This window comes from Elephantulus edwardii, unplaced genomic scaffold (assembly GCF_000299155.1).
Source record: "Elephantulus edwardii isolate Elephantulus edwardi_28Jun2011 unplaced genomic scaffold, EleEdw1.0 scaffold00026, whole genome shotgun sequence".
Taxonomy (NCBI): Eukaryota; Metazoa; Chordata; class Mammalia; order Macroscelidea; family Macroscelididae; genus Elephantulus; species Elephantulus edwardii.
In genome coordinates this window covers 23,602,457-23,625,896 of record NW_006399776.1, presented here as the reverse complement: position 1 = coordinate 23,625,896, position 23,440 = coordinate 23,602,457, and the positions used below count along the sequence as shown (strand labels likewise).

The window sequence follows — 23,440 nt, the reverse complement described above, 5'->3', positions numbered from 1 at the left end:
AAGCTATGGAAAAGAATTGCCCATCATCTTTTCCTCAGCCCCCAGGCCTGTGTTTTCATAAATAGACAAGTTGAGGAATCAGAAATAGGAGGAAAGCACTAGAGGAGAGTTAAGCCAGTGACAGTGTGATCTAAGGCAGGGAGAGGAAAGACTTTGTGCTAGTGGCACACTTGAAGACGGGATAGACATGAGATTTAGGAGGAACTAAAAGGTTGGTGGTTCAAATGTACCATGTGTCCTACAATGTGTACCGATTAAGATGGAGGGGCACCCTGAGTTGACTCCACGGCAGTGGGTTTGGGTTAGTTTTTCAAAAGATAAAACATGAATGTACAGTTCTATGGGCCCTAGGAGAAGCTGTGGAGGATAGGGAAAGGAGTAGTGTCTAGGGTAGGCTAAATTAGAAGTAGCATTCCTACACCATTTCCAAACCACAGCTGAGTCTGTCACATTCAAATAAACACTGGTCACAAAGAGTTCAAATAAAAGCCAGACCCATCCTAAATAGTGTCCTGATGCAGGTAATTGCAAATGAGAAACTGACCACATTGGCCAAAGAAACAGCGGGAGGCACAGAATACGGCTGCCTACACCTTGATTTAAAGAGCCCTATGAAGGATGGGCTTGATGCTTGATAGTCCATTGTTGAATGAAACTGAGGGATCTAGGACATGTGCAGGAAACGAGATGTAGAGCTTACCACAGCTCTCAGATTGAAACCTGCAGAAAGGTCTAAATACAGAGCCAGGGGAGAAAGATACACCAGAATCAGAGATTATAGCTAGCCCTATGTTAAGAGCCCAAAAGGCGGATTGAAAAATCCAGGCAAGTAGACCAGTGTAGAGAGTGAGCTGAGAGAGCGCTGGTGAAAGTCTGACAATAATAAGGCCAGGGCAGCTGGAGAAGGGGCTGGTGGGAGGGGGCCTGAGGGAGGACAGTGGCTGCTATATGCACTGTCAGCCACCGTGGACTTGGGCAGCTCATATTTTGCAGCAGGCGACAGGCTGTCGACACGGCGGTCTTTTACCTCACAGTTAGAAACTCATTTCATTGATTTTTCCATCTTTCTTCTCTGGCTTCTCATACTAAGCTCACTCATCCCACTACCCACTTCCCCAGAGCCCCTTGCTTCTCTGGAGAAAGTCTTAGGGAACAGTTCCCTCCTCCTTCCTAGGCTGGTGAGGCAGGGTAAAAAGATTTAGAGGTAATCCTCATTAGCTCCGTCATGTAGGTGCTAGTTCAGAGAGCAGGGCCATCATGTTCATGGTGGCTAGTTAAGGGATGACAGGGCTGAGATCACCAAGCTGTCCCCTTGGCATGTGTGCTCCGTACACCTGGAGGAAAAGCCTTTTCCTAATTCTTAGAGACAGCTCTGCATTCTTCACTTTCCCCCTCCATAGTCTTTTTGACTGCTTATATTTGCCTGGAGGTCAAGTGAGAGAGAGAACAGGAGCCATCCTCTGTGTGTAGGCAGGAATAAGGGATTGAAATAAAGCTAAGATTCTTCAGTATTGATATTGGAATGGCTCTTGGAATGGCTCACACATTAGGGCCTGTGTAATTAGGACCTGATTGGCATGGGGTGGACAAGAGCTTCCTCTGGGGAGAATATGTCTGGTGCTGTGTAGCATGTTGACATGCAAAGTCAGAGAAGCAGGATGGGTGTGGGTGAGAAAATTTTACTTCATGTGTGAATGTTTCCTTGTACCGGCCTGTAGTCACAGCCAGCAACCCTCAGTCTCTCCCTTTGGGGCTGGGATTGGGCTAAAGGTCGAGGGTCAATTGCTAGTCATTTGGCTTTTCAGTGGAGGAGGGCAGAGGGTGGGATAGGAGTGTTAAAATGTTTCCCTGAGGAGCTGATGGGGTCAAGGCCATTTCCATCCTCAGTTTAGTTCCTTGTCTTGCCAGGGACTATTCTCAGTCCCCTCTCTGGTGGCACCAATCTCAACCCTAAACGCAGCACTGCCTCTGGTGTTGGTGTAGAGTTCTGTGTATCTGTGTGCCCCTCTTAGGCTAGGTTCTGCCACTTGCCTTGTTTGCTGGCCTAGCACCCTTTCCCCCATGTCACATTTTCCCCTCAGCCCGTTTTCAGTGTCTGCCTTGCCCAGGGCTTGGCAGAAGCCTCTCTTCCTCTGATCTCCACCTTCGAAAACCTAGAGATAAATTCTAGCGCTTTAGGAAAAGGAATGCACTCTAGATTAGGCAGAGAGGAGACCAATGAAGGACAAGAAAGGTTTAGAATATATTAGGTAGGAAGGAGTAGGGAAAAGAGAGAGGCTGAGTACGACGACAGAGATTGAAGGAGTTAAAAGTAAAAAACCAACCAGTGACTTAGTAATGAGAGAGCTCATAGATATAATTTAACTGGAGTAAAAGAAAAAAGGAGAGTGTTGGGCAAGGATAACTAAGAAAGAAATTGGAGAGAAAACAGCCTGACCCCCTGCAGGGAAATGGAAGACAGCAGAGGAGGAGGGAGGACAAGGGCCTGTGTGAGAGGCAGAAAAGCCAGGCTCTGGTCTCGGCCTCTGTGTCAGTCCCGAGTTCAAGCTTTGACCCTTGTGGGAGGAACTGAAGTGGCAAATTAACGACGATAATGAAGTCACTGCTCCTTGTTTGTCTTTGCTGGTTTCCCCTTGAGATTTGTCCTTTGGCCAGACGGGGCAAGGTGGGGGAGGGGAGGGACAGCGGCAGTGCGTGGTGATGGAGGGCACAGAGCAGAAGACAGAAACCGAGGTGTAGAGGCAAACAGGAGGCAAGAACAAGAGAGAGTGCAGGAGGAAGGAAGAACCAAGAACGGAAGAGAGAAGGGAGATGTGAAAAGGTGTGAGAAGAGTGAGGGACCCAGAGCGGGAGGTAGGGAGAACAATAGGGAACGAGAGAGGGAAATCTGGAAGGAGGAGCAGAAACGGAGGGAGAAGGAGCGGTAAAACAGAGAAATGGTGAGCTAGAAGGAAAGAATGTGGCCAGGGATGAAAAAGCTGCAGCTGGCGGGGCCAGTGGGCGGGGCCTCATCTCCATCTCTAATGGCTGTGAAATGAGGTTAGCTCCATTAGAGGCGGCGAGAGTGTAACGAGATCACACTCATTAGGGCTGGGCCATCCCAGTAATTACCACCACCCTAAACACGCCCGCGCCAGCAGGGCCACCGAGCACACCCGAGCACACTGCAAAACACCCACACACAACGCCCTGCGGCTGCAAGGGAAGCCTGGGGCTCACGCCAGGGCCCTGAAGGAAGCCCAATGGGGGTGCAGGAAGGAGCACCTCCGCAGGCCCTTGGCCACAGACACACAAAACAAAAAGCAATGCGCATAGACTTACACCATCAACTCAGGAAATAAGGCACAGGGATGAATAATTAATGTTTCTATTTATTGATGAATGCAAAGTGCTAGTCTCAGTAGTGACTATCAGTTGATAGAGAGCTCCATGAGGTAATTCCCCATTATAAAGATGAAGAAATTGAGGCTTAAAAGAGTTTAAGCAACTCATCTGAGATCATTAACATATTAAAAAATACAACTAAAATTTGATTCTGGGGCTCACTGACTCTAAAGGCTGTGTTTTAAAATACTACTGCACTACTTGTTTGATAAAGCATATATGCTAATTAATATGGATACTCCTCAACCTTAAAAAACATCACAAGTAGACACATTATTCAAACAACCTTCATGCATAGGTCCATGTCTGCTCACATGCTGTAGCTCTATTTCCCTCACAAAAAAACCCAACTAAACCCACATTGTTGCTGTCTATTTCATAGATTCATACATAACTTTATAGGACAGAGTAGAACTGCCCCACAGGGTTTACAAGGCTAATCTTTCTCTTGTGCACTGGGCTACCAGGCTTTTCAGTAAGCAGCCAAGCATTTACTGTGCCACCAGACTGCTTATGCTCATGGACTCTCTTGTCTTTCACAAAGACACATACACATAATGCATGTGAGTGGCACCTTCTGGCATTGCACAAAACAGTGTTCCTGTTCTGCCCCTTCTTGTACTAGATAGCTATCTAGTATCTTCAAAGAGGATCGTAAAACTGCACATACTCTCAAAGCAACACCCATAAGGGCAGACAGAGTAATAATACAGACTCTAGGTGCATACTAGTCTAAATTCAGAGGTATAAAAATTTACCCAAGAACAGCAATGCTAGTTGGGTCAGGCTAACAAGTTTTTTGTTTTGTTTTAATTTTTTTTTTACATTTTCTTTTTTTTTAATTCTTTTTTTTTTAATTTAGGTTGTTTATATTTCATTTCAATGAACATCTACAGAGATTTTGGGATTCCATTCATTCATTGTTGCACCCTTCTCCCCGCACAAACCCCTCCCCCCCATTTGCTCCTCTCCTTGAAAAGCAAAAGAAAAACCCCCTCATTGGTACACAATCCCCCCACACACACCTCCCCAAACCCCACCCCCTACCCCCAAATATAATCCACTCTGCAACCCTCATTGCATACTCCTACGATAAAAATAATGCCCTAAAATATAATACTTTTAGACTATTCTCACAAGTTTTAATCCTGGCTCCTTTCTCAGTGAGAAACCTTAAAGATCACTAAACCCATTTAAACTTGTTTCTGTGTTTGTAAAATTGGAATAAATAACTTATAGACTGTATGGAGGATTGGGTGATGTGATAATTGCAGAAGACTCAGCACAGTGTCTACTACATGTTGTTGTTAGGTGCTGTTGAGCCTGTTGGCCCTGTGGTAAGAACCTCTGTTGTTTTCTTGATTTGAGGGATGTAATCCATATTGAAGACTGTAGTTAGCCTTTGATTTCCTGCAGCTAGTGCTTTAGGTCCTCCTCACTTTGAGCAAGCAAGGTTGTGTCATCTGTCTATACAGGTGGCTGATGAGTCTTTCTCCAAACCTGATGCCATATTCTTCCTAGAGTCCAGCTTCACAAATTATTTGCTCAGCATACAGACTGAATAGATATGGAGAAAGGATACAACCCTGACACCCTTCTTGATTTTAAATCATGCAGTGTTCTCTTGTTCCATCCAGACAACAGCTTCTTGGTCTAGATATAGATATGGTATGAGCACAGTTAAAAGATGTAGGATTCCCATTCATCTCAATTTTAGCCATAGTTTGTTGGGAGCCACAGTAAAATGCTTTTGCATAGTGAATAAAACACAGGCATTCTTCTAGTCTTCTCTGCTTTCAGCCAGGATCCATCTGACACCTGTAGTGATATCCCCAGGTGTAGTGTCTTCTTCTAAATCCAACTTGGGCTTCTGGAAATTCTCTTTCTCTATGTATTGTTCTAACCATTTTTTAATGATCTTCAGCAGTATTTTGTTTACATGTGATACTAATAATATTATTCAATAATTTCCACATTCTGTTGGGAATGCCTTTCTTGGAAATGAGAACAAATACTGTCCTCCAAATTTCCTGGCATAGAGTGGTGAGCAAATCATCACTCAATCCCATCAATTCCTAGGGCTTTATTATTTTTGCCAGTGTTTCCAGTGCAGCTTGAACTTTTTTCCTTTATTACCATTGGCTCTTGGTCATATGATACTTCCTGAAATTTTTCAGTGTTGACCAGTTATTTTGGTATAGTGATTCTGTATTCACTCCATCATTTTTGATGCTTCCTGGATCATTCAAGATTCTGCCAAGGCATCTCTCAGTACTGCAACCCAAGGCTTGTTTTTCCATTCTTTCAGCTTAAGAAATATGCAGTGAGTTCTTTCCTTCATTTTCTGACTCCAACTCTGCACATTTTGTAACTATTTTGCTTTATCTTTTTGAGTTGCCTTTTAAAATCTTCTGTTCATCTCTTTTACTCTGTATCATCTCTTCCCTTTCTTTTGGCTTCTTGATGGTCTAATGCAATTTTCATAGTTTCTTCTATGAAACTGTAAAACATCAATCTTGGTTTTTTTGTTTGTTTGTTTCTCCTGTCTTTGTATTGACCTGTTGCTCTGTTCATGGATGACATCCCTGATTTCATCCCACAGCTCCTCTGATCTTTGAACATTGGTGACCAATGCCTCAAATCTGTTCTTAAGATGATTTTTTTTAATTCACGTTAGATGCATATAAATAAAAATAGTGTAGACTCATTATCATTTTATTATTGTTTTGTGCTGATGTTGTTATAATAGTATTTAAGTGGTTGTTATAATAGTATTTAAATGGAGTCTTTATATAACAGGGTGGTAGAGAGTCAAAGAACCAGAAAGATGTATTTCTAGATAATCACTTAGAATAGTATACTTCCAAATGAACATAGGATTAGATGCAATTCCTTCTAAGCTCAGGGAAATTAAAAATCCACAGAGGTTTTCCCATACTAATATCAGATGTGATTATAAAGCTGAATTTAGATAGAAGAATAGTTCAGAACTGGCTTCCTGTATTTGTCTGAGCCATGTATGTATGTGGAATGTGAGGACCTCTCAAGTCTTTCCAGTGCACTTGGTAGATACTTCTCTTCCTGATAAGCTGATCTCAGATCTGTGAACAGACCAGCTTCACACACTTGGGAGACATCTGGAGATGTATGGGCCAACAAGCTCCTCACCAGGACATCTATCCTACTTCCACCAGGAGCACACAAATCCATGCAATTGTGGTTTTATAGAAAACATACCAGTTGTGGGTTCGTTCCACAATTTCCCTTTCTCTCCTGTTCAAACCCTACACAGGAGCCATGGTGGTATATGGTTTAAGTGTTGCGTTGCTAACCATTGGCAATGGTTTGGATAACTCCCTACCCACCCTTGGAGGCATCTTCCTTTCAGTGTCTCCTTTTCTATTCGTATAATTTCCTCTTGCCTACCTTATACATTTAGCAAGGTGCTAACCCTCCTTCTCACTGGGGACAGGCCAGTGGGCCCAATCTGGTGCCAGAACTAAGATGCCTTTAAAAGATTAAATATTTACATATGCAGCTCCAGCTCCTGCTTCTGTCTGCCCTCTCACATCATCTTCCCTTTTCCTTCTCTCTTCCTTTGCTTTGTTGGTCTCTTTCTTTTCTTTCCTGTGTTCATTAAACTTTAAGTGAAAGTTTACAAAGCAAATTCGTTTCCCAGTCAATGATTCATACACAAATTGTTTCATGACACTGGCTGCAGTATTCTTAATGCCTCACCGGTCCTGGGTTTCTCTGTTTCTTTTGTCTGGCTTCCGTCACTTCCTGCCACCTTTGGCTTTGGACAAATTCTGCCCTTTTGGTCTTCTTAAAGTTAATTCTTCTCAGGGGTACATTCTTCTCAGATGTTACTATTTAATTTATTGGCCTATTTATAAATTGGCTGAAAGGTCGACTCTAGGAGTGCCTTCAGTTTCAAGTTAGAAGGTTGTCTTAGGGTGATAGTGTTAAGTGTTCTTCCATTCTCTTTCAGATCAGTAAGCCTGGATCTTTTTTTTTAATTTTGTTTTACATTTTTAACCCATCCTTACCAGGAACTCCTAATGTGGTCCATCATCTAGTTTTTCTGGTTTCAGAGAAAAGCTGTGGAAGCTGTTAAAGTAGTCCCCTAGAATAACTGCTTCCTCAGTCTCAGGTTTATGTCTTTTTCCTTTGTTCTAGGCAGGAAGAAACCACCACAGGACGAGTTGCTTTTTAGATGACTATTTAAGTCAGGCTTTTAAGCCCCTAGATGCTGCTTAACAGACTAGGCTTTAGAATATTATGACAATAAATAATTCATCAATTTTTATTAGTTAACCTAGATGCCTCCCAAGACTATAGTCCTAAACCATCAAGTCCAGTAGTTCAGGCCTGTGTCTAAGTAGTTGTCTTTTTCTTTATTTTCTAGAATACTTCATTTCTTTCTCCCTGCTTGTCTGTATTTATACTCTTTGCCTGCCATACTTACTCTTTTTACTTTGGGCAAAACTTAGCTTGCTTAATTCAAGAGAAGCCAAGTCATTGCCGTCAAGTTGGAACCAACTCATAGCTGATCCTCCAGTGGATTTCCAAAGCTGTAAATGCCATGGGAGAAAACGATCCTTCTCCTGAGGAGGCACTGGTGGATCAAACCGCCAGAGAGGCATGGCCTTTGGGTTAGTGGCACAAAGCTTCCTGAGGACTACTATGCCAAGAGATCTCTGTTTGAGTAAATTAAGCACCCTTCAGTAAAAGTATTCCTGTGGCAAATTTGGTAGCCAATTGGGCTACTAAGCAAACAGCTGAGCATCTCCAGCAGTTTAAACCTATCAGGGAGTCCACAGGAGAAAGAGGGCCAGTCTCTTACCATTAAGATTTACAGCCTTGGAAATCTGGTGGAAAGTTGCTATGAGTCAGAATCTATTAGATTGAAATATTTGCAGGAAGGGAAAAAGAATGAATCTGGGAGAGAGTACTGGAGTGAAAAATGAAAGAATAAGATTGCTGGAGTGTTTTGTTTTTTGTGGTTTTTTTGTTTGTCTGTTTGTTTTTTTACATATAACTCATCTCATTGCCATTGAGTTTAAATCGGGGGTTTTCAGAGGCAGTAACTTGCTGATGTTGAGGATCAGCAGCAGATTCAAACCACCTGCTTTTAAGTTGGTAGCACAACTCCTTACCTACTAGGCCACCTGAGCTCTTTTACATATAGGGGGTAAGATTTAAAGACAAGCAGAGAAAATTATCATTTTAGAGAAAGAGATAATCGTAGTTTGGATCAGGTATTAGTTGCTTCTGTGTTCAATCTATGAGTGAGCCTGGGCAAAGCTTCTCTTCTTACCTGGGAATCAGGAAGGTCTAGGGAGCTGTGGTGGCTCAGTGGCAAGAAGCTGCACTGCAATCCTGAAGGTGCACAGTTCGAATCAAACAGATGCTTTGCTGGAGATTTGACAGTACACAACAAGGAGAAAAAAGAAAATATAATATTTAAAAAGAAAGAGGGTCTGTTGAGAAATGAACTCTCCTGCTAGAGTACATTCATATCCTACCACTTTGAAAAGGATAGAAAGTAGAGGATGAGTCTAGGCCAAAGGAAGGAGTGAGGCAGAAGGAATGTTGTCAGCTTGCATGCAAACACCATCCTAACTTACAGGAGGAGGTAACCAGGAGAGAAGGAAAAGAATCAGCTCATTGAGAACTCAGCATATGAACTCTGCACATGCTATCTAATCTTCACAACAATCTGCAAAGGAATGTAGTATTCTTTGCTTTTTACTGGAAAGGAGACTGATGCTCAAATAACTTACTTACCAAGGTAGACAGTGAGTGGACAGTGAAGGTAGCCAGTGAGTGGTCAAACCAAGACTGAGCCTGGATCTGCTTGAATCCAAAGTCTGTATTTTCTCACTGCCTTAAAAGCAAAAAGTACTCATCAAATTAGAATTTATTTGCTGTTTATATTGAACAATCCCCCACTGTGCAGGAGTATACACATGCCATATTCCCTGTTTTTCTTTCCCTTTCTCCATGACTATCTCCTTTCAATTAATTACAGTTAGTATATATATCTATGTGAGGGGGCTCGGGTGGCCTGCGGGGTAAAGACTCTGCACACAACAACATGTATGTGAGGTATTGGATGGCTCAGTGAAAGAATTTTTGCTTTCCATGTAGGAGGCTTGGGTTTGATTCCCATGTGCAGAAACGATTCATCTGTTTGTGGAAGTTTATGTGATGCTAAAAAGATTTCAGAGAAATTTCCAGACTAAGAAAAACTAGGAAAAAGGGACTAGCAATTTACTTTTGAAAATCAGCAGGTGGAAATCTGATGGATTACAATGGTCTTATTCTACTGTGTATGTTGTCATGTGGCAGCTTACAACATAACCCAAGTTAATATAAAAGTTATATAAAAAAGCCAATATTTAGTCTTCTGACATTTGCTGCCTTCTCTTGAAAGCACCTTTTTCTAGCATGATGTCCTTTTTCAGATACAGGTCCCTCCTGACAATATGCCCAAAATTGTGAGATGAAGTCACACTATCTTTGCTTCTGAGGAGCACTTTGGCTTGGAAAATTAGTGTATCGCAAAAGAGAGGAAGACCCTCAATGGGATTATTGGCACAAAGACTGGAACAATGTTTTTAAACACAGCAGAGGTTATGAGAATGGTGCAGGATCAGGCAGGTTTCCTTCCATTGTAATTAGGGTCACTGTGAGCACCTAACACGTTGAGACAAAAGTGAAAAGCAAGGGCAGAGGAATTTCGGAGACAAATGCCTTAGGCAATTATCTCAGAGAAAGGGAAAAAAAAAGGTCCTAAAAATTGGCTTCAAGAAAGGGAAATGGGATAAGCCAAACTGAATTGTAGTGTTAGTCTAAAAGTTGTCTTTTTAAGCCATTACAGTTAGTCCCCTCTGGTCTCCAGCTACCTTAATTGCAGACACATGGTCTTACAAATCATCAACAGCTATGAGACTAGTGTAAGAGAAAGAGTACTTTCCACAGTAGGCAGCAAGACTTGAGAGAGACTGGAGCAAGACCCTGGTGAGAGTGAGACTTTGGTGATGGTGGTGGAGAGACTGTGGCATTGCTTTGGAGAAACTGGAAAAGTTGGACCTGAGGCTTCTTGCATTTGTGCTGGCCACAGTTAAAGGTTTTGTTGTTCTTGCTGGATACTTGAAGGAGAAACTGACTTTTAACTGTTCTGAGGCAAACCTTGCTGGATGATTTGGATTTTACTACTGAACTGAAACAGAGCCTGGACTAATGGAGGAATTGTGCTTTGGAACTTGGGCTAAAACCTGGCTTTATTTTGGGTGATATTCTTTGCCTTCCCCACTCTTCAACTTACTTCCCTAATAAACCCCATTCTCAGTACCAAAACTGTGAGTCAACAGTGAATAAATGAACCTCTTGCTGCTGGTGGGGCTCTACAGGCACCATGGGGCTGAGCTACTGGCTCTTTATCAGCTTTCTGTTCTGAGGCAGTGTAGAGCTGTGTAATTCTCCCTCCCCCTGGTCCTTTCCAAAATGACTGCATGGCCTTATGCCCCTATGTGATTTTCTGCTCTTTAGGTAGGAACAATTAGAAAAGTGAAAGCAAAAACGTTTGGAAAGGCTCTACTGTGAAAAATCATTGTATGCAAATTTCAGGCAAACAAGAAGGTGCTGTCCGGCAGCCTTTGCTTTGAAAGCTTTTGCTGTACTGTTGTGTTTGGTGGAAAAAAGGGGGTTTTCAGACTTTTTTTTTTAAGTGGGAGCAGCAGGGAGAAGAATGGCTGTTCCCAATCAGGCCTAACCCCTTGGATGTTCCTTTTATGACCACTAGGGAGCAGTCACGTTTCTTTTCTCTGGTCAGCTAGTGGTGGTATTGAAGCAGGGTCCTGGCCTTGCTGGATGCTACCAGGAGGGCATCCAGGGTCCACTTTGCCTCCAGTTCTCCTAACTAAACTGAACCCACATCCTAGTTCATCTTCAAGAATACAATTATCTCTTTCTTCAGATTTTGTTCTTTTGGTTATAAGCTCTGGTGGCACAGTCTGTAGGGAATTGTCCTGCTAACCCAAAGACCTTCTCTCGGGGTTGGAACCCATAAGCAGCTCTGAGAGAGAAAAAGGAGGAATCTCCTTGTGTGCTATTTACAGCCATGGAAATCCAGTGGAGGGTCAGCTATGCATTGGTTCCAACTCAGTGGCAATGAATTGGGAAATTGGAAGAGTTATGGGTTTGCTTTTTGCCCTTGCCGCTTTAGTGCTTGTGATTTTCTGGTTCTTCCAACCTTACTATATTTCTTGCTTTGCTTGGCCTCAGAGTCTTCCATTTCAGCTATCCACCTGTTTCTGCAGCCTCATAGCTGAGCCTTTCCCTTTCACTCCAAGCACCTTTCTTTGTCAGTTTCTGGGTCCTAGTACCTGTATTCATGTCTATAGCTCTGATATCTTCCTAAGTACCATGGCTCTGCCACTGAACAGGGGAGCAAGTATCACGAAGGAATTCTTGACCAGCTATTTGCAGGTGCCTTTCTGCTTAACTCGGAGCCTCCATGATACAGTAGTTAAGCCTGGCTGTGAACTAGTGATGTGAACCCACCACCTGCTCTGTGAGGCAAAGATGTGGCAAACTAGTTCTATAAAGCTGACAGCCTTGGAAACTTTATGGGTCAATTTTACCCTGTCCTAGAGCCATCGTGAGTTGGAATCAACTCATCTGCAACAGGTTTGGGTTTGTTTTTAAATTATTTTCCTCACTTCCCATGGAAGAATGTTTACAGTTCAGCGATTATGAGTCAATATTTGTTTGTGGGGCAACAACTCCTTCGTGGAATAAAGTAGGACTCCCTTTCTCAGGCCTGGAAGGAAGAGGAGAGTGTTGTTGTTCGTTTGTTGTTTTTTTTTTAAAAAAGGACATGTTTGATTTCTCCATTGCTTTCTTCAGTTTCCCTTTCCCTTCTAAGGGAATGAAATAGAGGCACCCAGGGAGCTGTGCGGACTAAGGGCCATTTTGGAGCTGAGGCTTCATCTTAGGATGACTACACCCTCAAAACTCCCCTCTCTTTCTGGGCTCTGTATCTCTTTCTTCCCATCCCCCTCCGTGGCAGCAGCCTTGTAATTTAAAGCTCTCTCTGTCGCCTCTAATGTGATCCTCTCATTTTATTGACTCTCTCTGCCGTCTGTGGCGCCCCTTCACATCAATCTCCTCTCTAATCACACTCTTGCCACTGCCTTCTCTGTCTCCCCCAACCCCTCTCTTCGTTATAGGCCCCCCAGCCATCGCCTCCACTCAGGTCTTTCCTTTTGCTTGCCTCCCCATCCTCATCCTACACCTGATAAGCCCTTCCTTCCCTCCAGAGGCAGGAGTAGCTGAGTATTTGCCTTTCCCTGCACCCAAACCTAAGATGAGCCCCAAGAAGGGCAGATGCCTTGGAGAAAAGCTAGAAACTAAAGGGAAGAGTAAGTGATGGTTTGAGGTAGAAGAAGAATCTTAGCCTGGGTGGGAGATGGGGTGGCTTTTAGTCCTGTTATCTTTTTCTGCATCATTCTAGAAAGAGGAAAATGGAGTTCATGGTCGGAAGGGCAAAGAAAGAGACACAGAAATTCAGAGAGGAAGGACGAAAATATATAGGAAGGAGATGGAAAGAGAGAAAAAAGTGGAAAAAAACTGCTGCAGCCTAAGGTTTGCAATAAATACTGGGTGATGGGAGAAGTACTATGAAGAGGAAAGGGGGAGGGGGAAGTTGGTAGCAGTAAGTGGGGGTGGGGAGGGGTGCACTGAGGCAGAGATAAATTTGCAATTGAAATTCTTTCCTGAGGAGAAGGAGGGGTAGTTTGGGATATGGGGAAGAGATTTGCAATTTTAAACAGCTTCCAGCCTACCCTTGGCCAAACTGAGTCTCACCCATCAGCTAGCCAAAAGCCATACCGTTTTGGTTCCAGTTCTGGCAAGTAGAAGCTGTGGCAAGAGGTCTACAAGGTCCTGCAAGATTGAGGTTAGGTGTATCTTGTCCTGCTCTCAAGTTTTATCTAAAGTTATGAGTTGGGAGCCAGGAAAGAGTGGTCAGTGAAAGGGACCAAAAAGGGCCCTTTTGCTCAGGCCTCAGTTCTGAACACCAGGTGGGACAGTGATCAGCCATTGTGGGAGTGACAGGGAAATGTCAGACCCTTACCTGCCAGCCCATTCCCCGCCTATTGGAGGATACTGTTGGAAAGGTCAGACCTTTTCTCTCACAACTTATAGGCTTCTTTTCTCTGGTTATCTAGGATTAGAGTTCCCTCAATCTAATTCCTTCACTTCCTTTTTGGTTCTCTAACTCCCTTACCCCACAAACTCCTCCACACCGGCAACCCCTCTTCCTTTTCCGAAGTACTAATTTGCATTTTCATTAGCATGCTAATCCAGCCCCACTCTGCTCTTTAATGGCTCTGACTTCATGCCTGGCTAGACCCCAAGGAGAAAGAGGGAAACTGGAATGGGAACTTGCAGGCTGGATAGGGCCAGACCTGAGACTCATCTCAAGTCAAGGAATCTGGTGAGGGTTAGAGGTGGCCTAGAGTATTGAATCTTCCATGGACTGGCAAGAGAACAAATGGATCTGTCCCAGAGAAAGTGAAACTGGAATACACCTTAGAGGAAAGAATGGTGATACTCCATGTCACCTACTCTAGGCATGTTGTGAGGAGGGGCTAGACCTTGGAGAAGGGCATCATGCTTGGAAAGGTGGAGAGTCAACGCAAGAGAAGACCCTCAACGAGATGGATTGGCATCGACTCTAGCAATGGGTTCAAGTATGTCAGAAATTGCGAGGTTGGCTTATAATAGGGCAAGTTTCAGAACCCTTTGTTCATAGGGCTAGGAGTCTTGATGGCACATAACAAGGAAGGAGAGAGGCCTCCCTACTCATCACCTGCCTCAGCCTCTCTGAAATACTCTGGCCAGAGCACTAAATCTTCAGTTATTAGAGATCTACTGCTATTAAGAACTAGACAAAATATAGATGAGCCACTCAGAAAATCTGGAAGGGTTTTGTGGTAGGCCTGCAGAATTGGTGAGTTTGAGGAAGATCAGATAAAGTTGAGAGCCACATGGGAACTTTGGGGTGTGCTTCCAGTCAGCTGGAAGCAGCCCAGGATTGCTGATTTCAAGTCTTTTGGCAGTTCTTGTCTGTGATGTACCTGAGGGACAGAGGAGACTGGGCCAGTGTTGGGGTATAAGTCCATCAAAAGTCCTGAGTCAGTTCATTTCTAGCCTCACTATCCTGGAGCTGTGTTATCACCAGCAGCTTAGTCAACTTCTCTGTTTCTTGGTTTCCTCATCTGTAAATAGGGATGCAGTAAGATTAAATGAGACAGTTAATTTTGAGACAGATAATTTAGCACATTTAGTACAATGCCAGGATCAGGATATATGGACCTCAACAGCTTTTAGTAATATTACTGTTACTAATTTTTAAAATGTGTTTGGAATTATGTTGTTATATACTCTTGAGTCGGAACTGACTTATAGCTGACCCTCCAGCGGGTTCCAGAGACAGTAAATTGCATGGGAGGAAACTGGCTACTTTCTCCTGCAGAGGAGTAGTAAATTCGAACCATGCGCATTGGGGCTGGCAGGCCAACTTTTTACCATTAAGCCACCAGATCACATATGAACTGCTGTCTTTCAGCTGGCCAGAGAAGCCTTCATCTATTCCACATGCTTGTGACCAGAGATGGGTCTGGAAGGCACGTGCCAGTGATAGCTAGCTAAGGCAAGAGAACCTGAACTTAGGGAATTTGCATCTTCTTGAAAACATGGAAAATCTTAGGGTCTTTCTCAGATTTAGATCATTCAGCAGACATTTATTGAATATGTGGCAGGCATTGTTTTTGGTGCTAATGATAAAATAATAAATAAAGCAGATTGAGTCTTTCCTTAGGAAGATAAGTAAATCAGTAAACCAGGAAATGGAGTCACCATTAGCCTGGATCCTACTTGAGAGCAGCTAAAAACAACAAACTAGGAAATATCAGGTAGTAGTAAGTTTATGAAGAAAGTATCCCAAGGGCCATTTTACAACAGAGAAAGAAGATCTGTTGACGAGGCAAAATTTAAGAAAAGACCTGAATGACAAGGGACAAATAATGCAGAGATTTCCACTGGGAGAAAGAGCATTCCAGGGTGAGAAAACAGATACTGCAAATGCCCTAAGATAGGAGTGAAGTTGGGGTGCTTAAGGATCAGAAAGGCAGTGGACAGCCCTGTGACTGAAGTGGGCGGACCCTGGAGCTGAGGGGTCTTTTGTAGATCTTGGAAATGAGTTTGGATTTTACTCATAATGCAGTGAAATATCATTAATAAGTTTTAAGCAGAATATAGTACAATTTATGTTTCAAAACGATGATTTTCTATGATGCCTGAAATTTGCTTCAAAACATATGAGACAGAATCATCAGTCATATAAAATCAAAAGTACAGCATTTATCCAGAGGAAAGTTCAGAAAAGGAAGATCCTTAACCAGATGGATTGACCCAGTTTTTGCACCAATGGGCTTGAGCACAGCAGAGGTTATGAGGGTAGCACAGGATTGGCCAAAGAGTTGGTCTGATGTACTGAGTTGCCATGAGTCGGACTCAACTTGCTAACACCCAACAACAACAAAGCTCAGAAAATGCTTTAAAACAAAATGTGTATGAATAGTTGAAACCAGTTTGCTTTGTAAGTTTTCACTCAAACCACAATAAAAAGGGCAGGTGCATCAAACAGTAGAGGGAATGGTGGTAGTGATGGTGAAAGAGGATACAGAGGAAACAAGACTGGCCATGAGCTGACTGATGATTACTGAAGCTGGGCTTTGGCATAAAAGTTGGGTTTGTTTTCCTGGCTGGTCTATTTCTGTACAGGTTTGGCATTTTTCATAATTGAGAATGAAATAAAAGATTATTTTGGCTTTTGTGTAAGAGAATAGGTTGTAGGGGAAACTGGTGGTTAGTTTGGAGTCTATTGCTTTAATTCAGGAAAGAGATGATACTGGCATGGTCCAGAAGACAGGTAGAGAAGCAGAGGAGGGGAGGAGAAGCACTGGACACCTGGTATAGATGTAGCTGAACTGGGTATGAGGTAAAGGCAAAAGAAAAGTTGCCAACTGTTGAGATAGAAAAGATGAGGAGGAATAAGCTCTGAGAAGTCTGTCTTTGGATGTCTTAAGGTCGGCAAGAAATGTAGATGTCCAGTTGGCAAATGGGTATGTGGCTCTGGTGTGTAGGGAAGAGGGCAAGGCTGAAGTGTCCAGTCAACTAATTCAGATGCCTGGTCATGTCTCCCTTGCAAACTCATAACACTGATTTTCCTTTTTCTCCCTTCAGGGTACTGGCTGTCAAGCTGAAATGAACCCCCAGCACTGCTCCGTCTATCATGGCCACTCTTAGCTCGTCTACTCACTCTGGCACCGCGCCATCCCCTGGGCACAATGTCCTGTCTCCACCTCTGGACACCTCCTCCTCCCACACCCCCTCTGATCCTATCACCAAAGATCCCCCTGTCGCTCCCTCTCCCTCTGAGAGCATGAGGCCCTCAGAGCCAGGGGGGCAACCCCTGGAGTCAGGCTGTGGCCTCATCCCACCAAAGGAGATGGGGGAGCCCCAACAGGAGCCTGGCTGTGGTCTCGTCCCACCAAAGGATCTGGGGGTGAAAGAAGAAAAGGAAAAAGAGGAAGATGGAGAAGAGCCCCCTCCCATGGACCTAAACAACCACTTATTCTTCACAGCTGGCGGTGAGGCCTACCTAGTGGCTAAGCTGTCCCTGCCAGGCAGCCGTGAACTGTTACCAAAGGGCTTTCCCTGGGGTGAGGCAGGCTTCAAGGAAGAGCCCAGCCTGACCTTCCTTGCCCACCCACCCCCAACACACCTCATTGCCCTTCACATTCAACATGGCTTTGACCCAATCCAAGGCTTTAGCTCTTCTGACCAAATTGTGTCCCATGATACCTCAGCGCCACCTTCGGCCACCTGTGAGGGAAGGGATGGAGCTTTCTGTAGCTACCAGCTGGCTCCAAACCTACCCAGAGATCCCAAAGATGGCCTCACAGGGAGCAAGGGGGGAGACCACAGGGCACTCTTCTGGCTCTGCCTTCTGTGCCGCCTGGGTTTCAGCAGGCCTCTGGCCTTCATAGCCCATACAGAGTCTCATGGGGTAAAGCTAACTCCTGTTCAACAACAGGGCCTACCAGGCAGTTCAGCTGTGCTCCAGGAGGGAGACAAGGGCTGCATGGCCCTCATAAGCTTTCTGGAACCAAAATCCCCTGTCTGCCCTTCTTTTGAGATACCCCTCAACAATAGCAGCACAATGAACAAGGAGCTAAGTGTAGCCCAGACTAAGGATAGACCCCCTGAAGCAGAAGTCCAGGCCCATGTCCTGCCCTCTGAAGAAGTCCTGGCCCTCAGCCCACCCTCTCCACCCACAACCCCAGTCACCTGGGACCCCAGCCCAACCCAAGCCAAAGAATTGCCAATGGCAGCAGGTGAGGCAGGGCCAGACTGGTTCCCAGAGGGGCAAGAAGAGGATGGAGGGCTCTGCCCCCAACTCAACCAAAGCTCACCCACCTCCAAGGAGGGGCCCATTCTCCCTTCCCCAGTGGGTTCTCCTGAGGACCCCAATGAACCACCACAACACTACCGCCTGGCTGATGACTATACACCAGCCCCTGCAGCCTTCCAGGGCCTCAGCCTCTCCAGCCACATGTCTCTATTACACTCACGAAACTCCTGCAAGACACTCAAGTGTCCCAAGTGCAATTGGCACTATAAGTACCAGCAGACCCTGGACGTGCACATGCGGGAAAAGCACCCCGAGAGTAATAGCCACTGCAGCTACTGCAGTGCTGGTGGGGCTCACCCCCGCCTAGCCCGTGGAGAGAGCTACAACTGTGGCTATAAACCCTACCGCTGTGATGTCTGCAATTACTCCACCACCACCAAGGGCAACCTCAGCATCCACATGCAGTCTGACAAGCACCTAGCCAACCTGCAGGGTTTCCAGGCAGGGCCTGGTGGGCAAAGCAGTCCCCCAGAGGTATCACTTCCGCCCTCTGCAGGGGACAAAGAACCCAAAACCAAATCATCCTGGCAGTGCAAGGTGTGCAGTTATGAGACAAACATCTCCCGCAACCTTCGCATCCACATGACTTCCGAGAAGCACATGCAGAATGTCCTGATGCTACACCAGGGGCTGCCACTGGGTCTGCCACCCGGGCTGGTGGGGCCAGCCCCTCCTCCCCCACCAGGCGCCGCCCCTGCCAACCCTCCTGAGCTCTTCCAGTACTTTGGGCCCCAGGCCCTGGGCCAGCCTCAGACTCCTTTGCCTGGCCCTGGACTGAGACCAGATAAGTCCCTGGATGCCCAGCTGCTTCTCAATGGTTTCCACCATCTTGGAGCACCTACTCGAAAGTTCCCTGCACCCGGTAAGGTTCCCTGGGGTTCTGCTTCCACCTCCCCTTTTCTTTTCCTCCCCACACCAATACTCTATTCTCCTCCCAGAGGTCAGCTCTCTACTGAGGTAACCATGAAGCCCCCTGAGCACTAACTTCCTTGTTAACACACCTGCCCACATTTCCCAGAGCAAACTCACCTTGGCTCATTTCTTCTTTGGGTCATCAATCTGTCTCTGTCCCTTAGCCCCTGGCAGCCTGTCTCCAGATGCCCACCTGCCTCCAAGTCAGCTCCTGGGCTCCTCTCCTGATGGCCTACCCACATCACCACCCCCAGAAGACAACCCATCTCTGAAGGTGTTCCGCTGTCTGGTGTGCCAGGCCTTTAGCACTGACAGCCTGGAGTTGTTGCTCTACCACTGCAGTGTGGGCCGCAGCCTTCCAGAAGCTGAATGGAAGGAAGTCTCCGGTGACACCCACCGCTGCAAACTCTGCTGCTACAGTACCCAGCTCAAGGCCAACTTCCAGCTTCACCTCAAGACAGACAAACATGCCCAGAAGTACCAGCTGGTGGCCCACCTGCGGGAGGGGGGTGGGGTTGTAGGCACCCCATCCCCAGTGGCCCTGGGAGATGGAGCTCCTTATGGGGCCATCTCTCCCCTGCATCTACGCTGCAACATCTGTGACTTTGAGTCCAATAGCAAGGAGAAGATGCAATTGCACGTCCGAGGTGCAGCCCATGAAGAAAACAGCCAGATCTATAAGGTGAGAATGAGGTCTAAGGGGAGAGAAAAGAAGGGGATGGGGATGGAGGAGAGATGCAGAGTGGAGCAGGGATGGAAATAATCCAGGAGTCAAAAATGAAAAAGGGATGTATACATACACAGTACAATAAAGTATATGGAGAAAGGCCAAAGAAGAGTAGATTGAAGACGTAAAGCTCATCATTTGCTCAGCTCTTCTGGTATTAGAGGCTGGAGAGAAGGGTCCATGTCAGCTCAGCCCAGCCTGTCACAGAAGTTGAAGAGGATGAAACCACACTTCATTCACATTCTAGGATCAATGGAAAGAAAGACTAGAAGAAAAAAAAAGAAGCAGTAATACCAGAAAGGTCACAGGAGGGGAAAGGAGTGTTGTAGGGGATGGAAAGAATGGGTAGAGAGAGGTTCAGTTAGTCAGGCTCCCTTGGAGAAAGCAAAGGAATTATAACATCAGGGGTGTCCTGTGGGCCTGAGCTCCTCTCTTTTTGTACTTTTAGTTTCTGCTGGAGATGGAAGGAGCTGAAGCCGGGTCTGAGCTGGGGCTCTACCACTGCCTGCTGTGTGCATGGGAGACCCCCTCCCGCTTGGCTGTGTTGCAACATCTGCGTGCGCCTGCTCACCGTGATGCTCAGGCCCAGAGGCGTCTGCAGCTGCTCCAGAACGGCCCAGCAGCCGAGGAAGGACTCTCAGCTCTCCAGAACATCCTCAGCTTCAGTCATGGGCAGCTGCAGTCTCCGGGTAAAGAAGAGGGCATCCTGGTCTGGGGACTGGGGAATATGATGAGAAAAGATGTGGTAAAAAGAACTGCATCTGTAGGCATCACCAACAAGTGGAAAGAAGGTGGTGAATTGTTGGTAAGATGGAATGGGTAAAGTGTGATGGGAAGAGGCCCCTGACAAGCTTCCCAGCCTCCTCCTATCTCCTAGGAAGTCTTCAGCCTAAGGCTGGCCTTAGAGTCCCCCTAAGGCAGCTGATGTTGTATTAGCAGAAGCTAAGAACAACCGAGAATGGTTATTGGTTCAGAGGGAGCAGGAGAAGAGTTTGGAAGGGCTTGTTGGAAGTGGGCATGGGTGTCAAGGTTTTGGAGAGGCCAAGGGTGGGCGAGGGTGAGGGCACTAGCAGCAGGAAAGAGGAACAGACCGCATTGACTGGTGCTAATTGAATTGCCAATATGCTGGCTGGAGTTAAGTGCCGGAGGGGCCCAGATCAATAGCTAACGATCCTGGCGCAGGGCTGAATGGAGTTAAAGAACTTTAACACTTTAATTAGGCTGCCACCGAAAATAAATTCCTACACATCTGTCAATTCTTACTTGAGTGGTAATCTCCTCTCCCAGCAAGGCCTGCCGCCTCCTGCTCACCACAGCTGCCTTCTTTAGAGCTTCTCCCACTAAATTTCTGGGGCCTCTGCTTCCAGATGAGCTTGATCTTATTTCTTTTGCTTACAGCTAGAATTGTTCCCTCATCCATAAAATGAGAATGCCAGACTTGCACAAGACAGTCTCTCAGTCCCTACCAGTTCTAACACTGTAATTTTTCCTTACCTTCCTTCTGAGTAGTTCTTCTTGGGGTCTTTTCACCCTCTCCTGCCTGTACAATCAGTCATCCATTCTGCCCTAATCTCTTCTTTGACCGGCTGCTTGTTCACTGTCTTTGTCTTACGACCTCCTTCCTTCCCTGCTGTATCATCCCTTTAAGCTGACTGTCACCTCTGCCCCATACAGGAAAGGCTTCTGGCCCCCCCGTATCTGAGCCACCCAACCCTGAGAAAGATGCCCAGACCAAGACAGAACAATTGGGTGAGTTGCTCATCTGATCTGTGTTATCCATTATTATACTCTCTTCTCTCCCCTCAACCATTCATTGTATGTTCTCTGATGCACATGGGACCTTGCCGAAAGCCATATGCTCAGCCTCCTGAGCTGACAGAGCACAACTCTGATGAAAGAAGAGCTCATTAGAGGGCAAGAAGGCTGAGGCACAGTTTTCGGTCTGAGGACCCAATCTGGCTATCCTGCTGAGAGGCTGCCAGCCCTTTACACATGTCTGCAGACCAGAGCTCTGTGGTTTCTCCAAAGCCTGGAACTTAGTACTACAAAGCTAATTATCTTTTTTTTTTTTTTTTAAAAAAAAGCTGGTCATCTTGGGACTTGAGGGGGTGTCTGAGAAAGGAAGAGTGAAGGCAATTGGAGTCTCTTAACCTCTTCTCCTTTCATCCTCAGCTTCTGAAGAGGCAGAGAACAAGACTGGCCCTTCGGGAGACAGTGCCAACCAGACTACGGTCAGAACAGGGGTAGCTGGGACAAGCTGAAAGGGGGTCTGGTTTTGCACTAGGCATTCTGACTAGTGCAGAGCTTTATAAATTTCAGAGGGACATGGCTGATATATATCTTTCCTTCTCCTAGCTAGAAGCAGCAAGACAGCTAGACTCAGGGGTCCCCCTGGGTCTAGAGGACTGCTCTGGCACTCTCCCTCCTTTCTGTAGGATTTCCAGAGGTTAGAGGTACCAACCCAGATGATTCATCCCCACAAATCTCTTACCACTGGACCGTAGGACTCGGGCCTGGCACTGTAGATTCTGAGGGGATTTCCAGTCTGGTTTTGAGCTGTTAATCCTGTGCCTTGCAGCTCTCTAAACTGCATGAGAGGTGGGCAAATCCAGATCTGAAAAGTCTCTGTACTAATTAATAGCCTGTCCTCAGGTTCCCTTCTTCCCAGCTTCTGTTCCCTCTAGCAGCCCTATTCCAGATGTCTATACCAAGGACATGGATGATGAATTAAAGTGAACATCTGGATACCTTATTTTCCTCTATGTACCTCTTCCCAGCCAGTACCCCAACCCCCTAGCCCACATTCCCACTCGCTAACACTCAGCCTTAAGGAGACATTAAGGCCTAGACCTATGACACAGGTGACAGGGAGATGTGCCAGGGACACATACCCCAGCCTGATCTAAGCCAGCAACCCAGGGGCCTCTTGTCTCTTCCAGCTTCCCCAGCCACAGTGGGTGTGGATGAGCAGAGAAGAGTGAACAGACCAGATTTTTCCTGGGTTACTCGGGGGAGCTGTGGTATTTGTTTACATTTTTTAAAAAGGGAAAGAAAAGAAAGAAAGTGGGAGCTGCTGCACCTCTGAGGGAGAATGAAGTGGCTTCTGGGTAGACAGGTAGAGCCCCCTCTTCCAGGACCTTTGCAAGCAGAGTGGGTAGAGATGAGGGAGCCTTTGGATCTAGAAAGTGCCCAAAGGAAACAGCTAATTCAAGCAGAATGGGGTAGGTAAGAAAAGGGAAAACACATCAAGGTAGAGTTAGGTACATGGTCATTCTGTCACCTGGAAAACTAAAGAGAGCAGCAGAGATACAAAGAAAGACCACAGGTAAATAGTGGTCAAGATGGAGGGAGAGGGTCAAAGAAGGCAGTGAGCTACAGCCCAGGGCTTTGTCCCAGTCCAAAGGAAAAGAGGGAGGAGCTGCTTTCAAGATGTGTGGATGGGTCTTACCTGGTGCCTTCTGATAGGTCTGGCTCTTCTGAACTTGGGAATAGGCAATGGTGTAGGGAGTAGGCAATTCAAGAATCCAAAGGACAGTATAATGATGGGTCCCACCATTCCTAAAATCTCGTCACTGCCCTTCTGTGCCCCCAGGTATACTGCTGTCCATACTGCAGCTTCATGAACCCAGAGTCCAACCAGGTGAGAGCTCATACAATCTCCCAGCATGCAGTGCAGCCCAAGTACAGATGTCCTCTATGCCAGGAGCAGCTAGTGGGCCGGCCTGCCCTGCACTTCCACCTTAGCCACCTTCACAACGTGGTACCTGAGTGTGTGGAGAAGCTGCTGCTTGTGGTGAGTACTGGCTGGGTGAGGACTATCTGCTGAGGTTCTGCCAGTGTCACACAGGAGGGGGCAAGAGGCACAG

At 45.9% G+C, this 23,440-nt stretch overlaps 1 protein-coding gene across 1 annotated transcript in view; it reads left to right on the top strand.

Annotated features, from left to right (window-relative positions):
* Positions 1–23,440, top strand: part of ZFHX2 (zinc finger homeobox 2) — a 33,817-nt gene that overhangs the window by 3,950 nt on the left and 6,427 nt on the right. Inside the window, exons 2-7 of the mRNA XM_006883152.1 lie at positions 16,705–18,797; positions 19,012–19,529; positions 20,023–20,263; positions 21,249–21,323; positions 21,747–21,805; positions 23,167–23,367. Of these exons, the coding sequence (XP_006883214.1) occupies positions 16,754–18,797; positions 19,012–19,529; positions 20,023–20,263; positions 21,249–21,323; positions 21,747–21,805; positions 23,167–23,367 (3,138 nt within the window). The 5' untranslated portion in view covers positions 16,705–16,753. The remainder of the gene's footprint in view (positions 1–16,704; positions 18,798–19,011; positions 19,530–20,022; positions 20,264–21,248; positions 21,324–21,746; positions 21,806–23,166; positions 23,368–23,440) is intronic.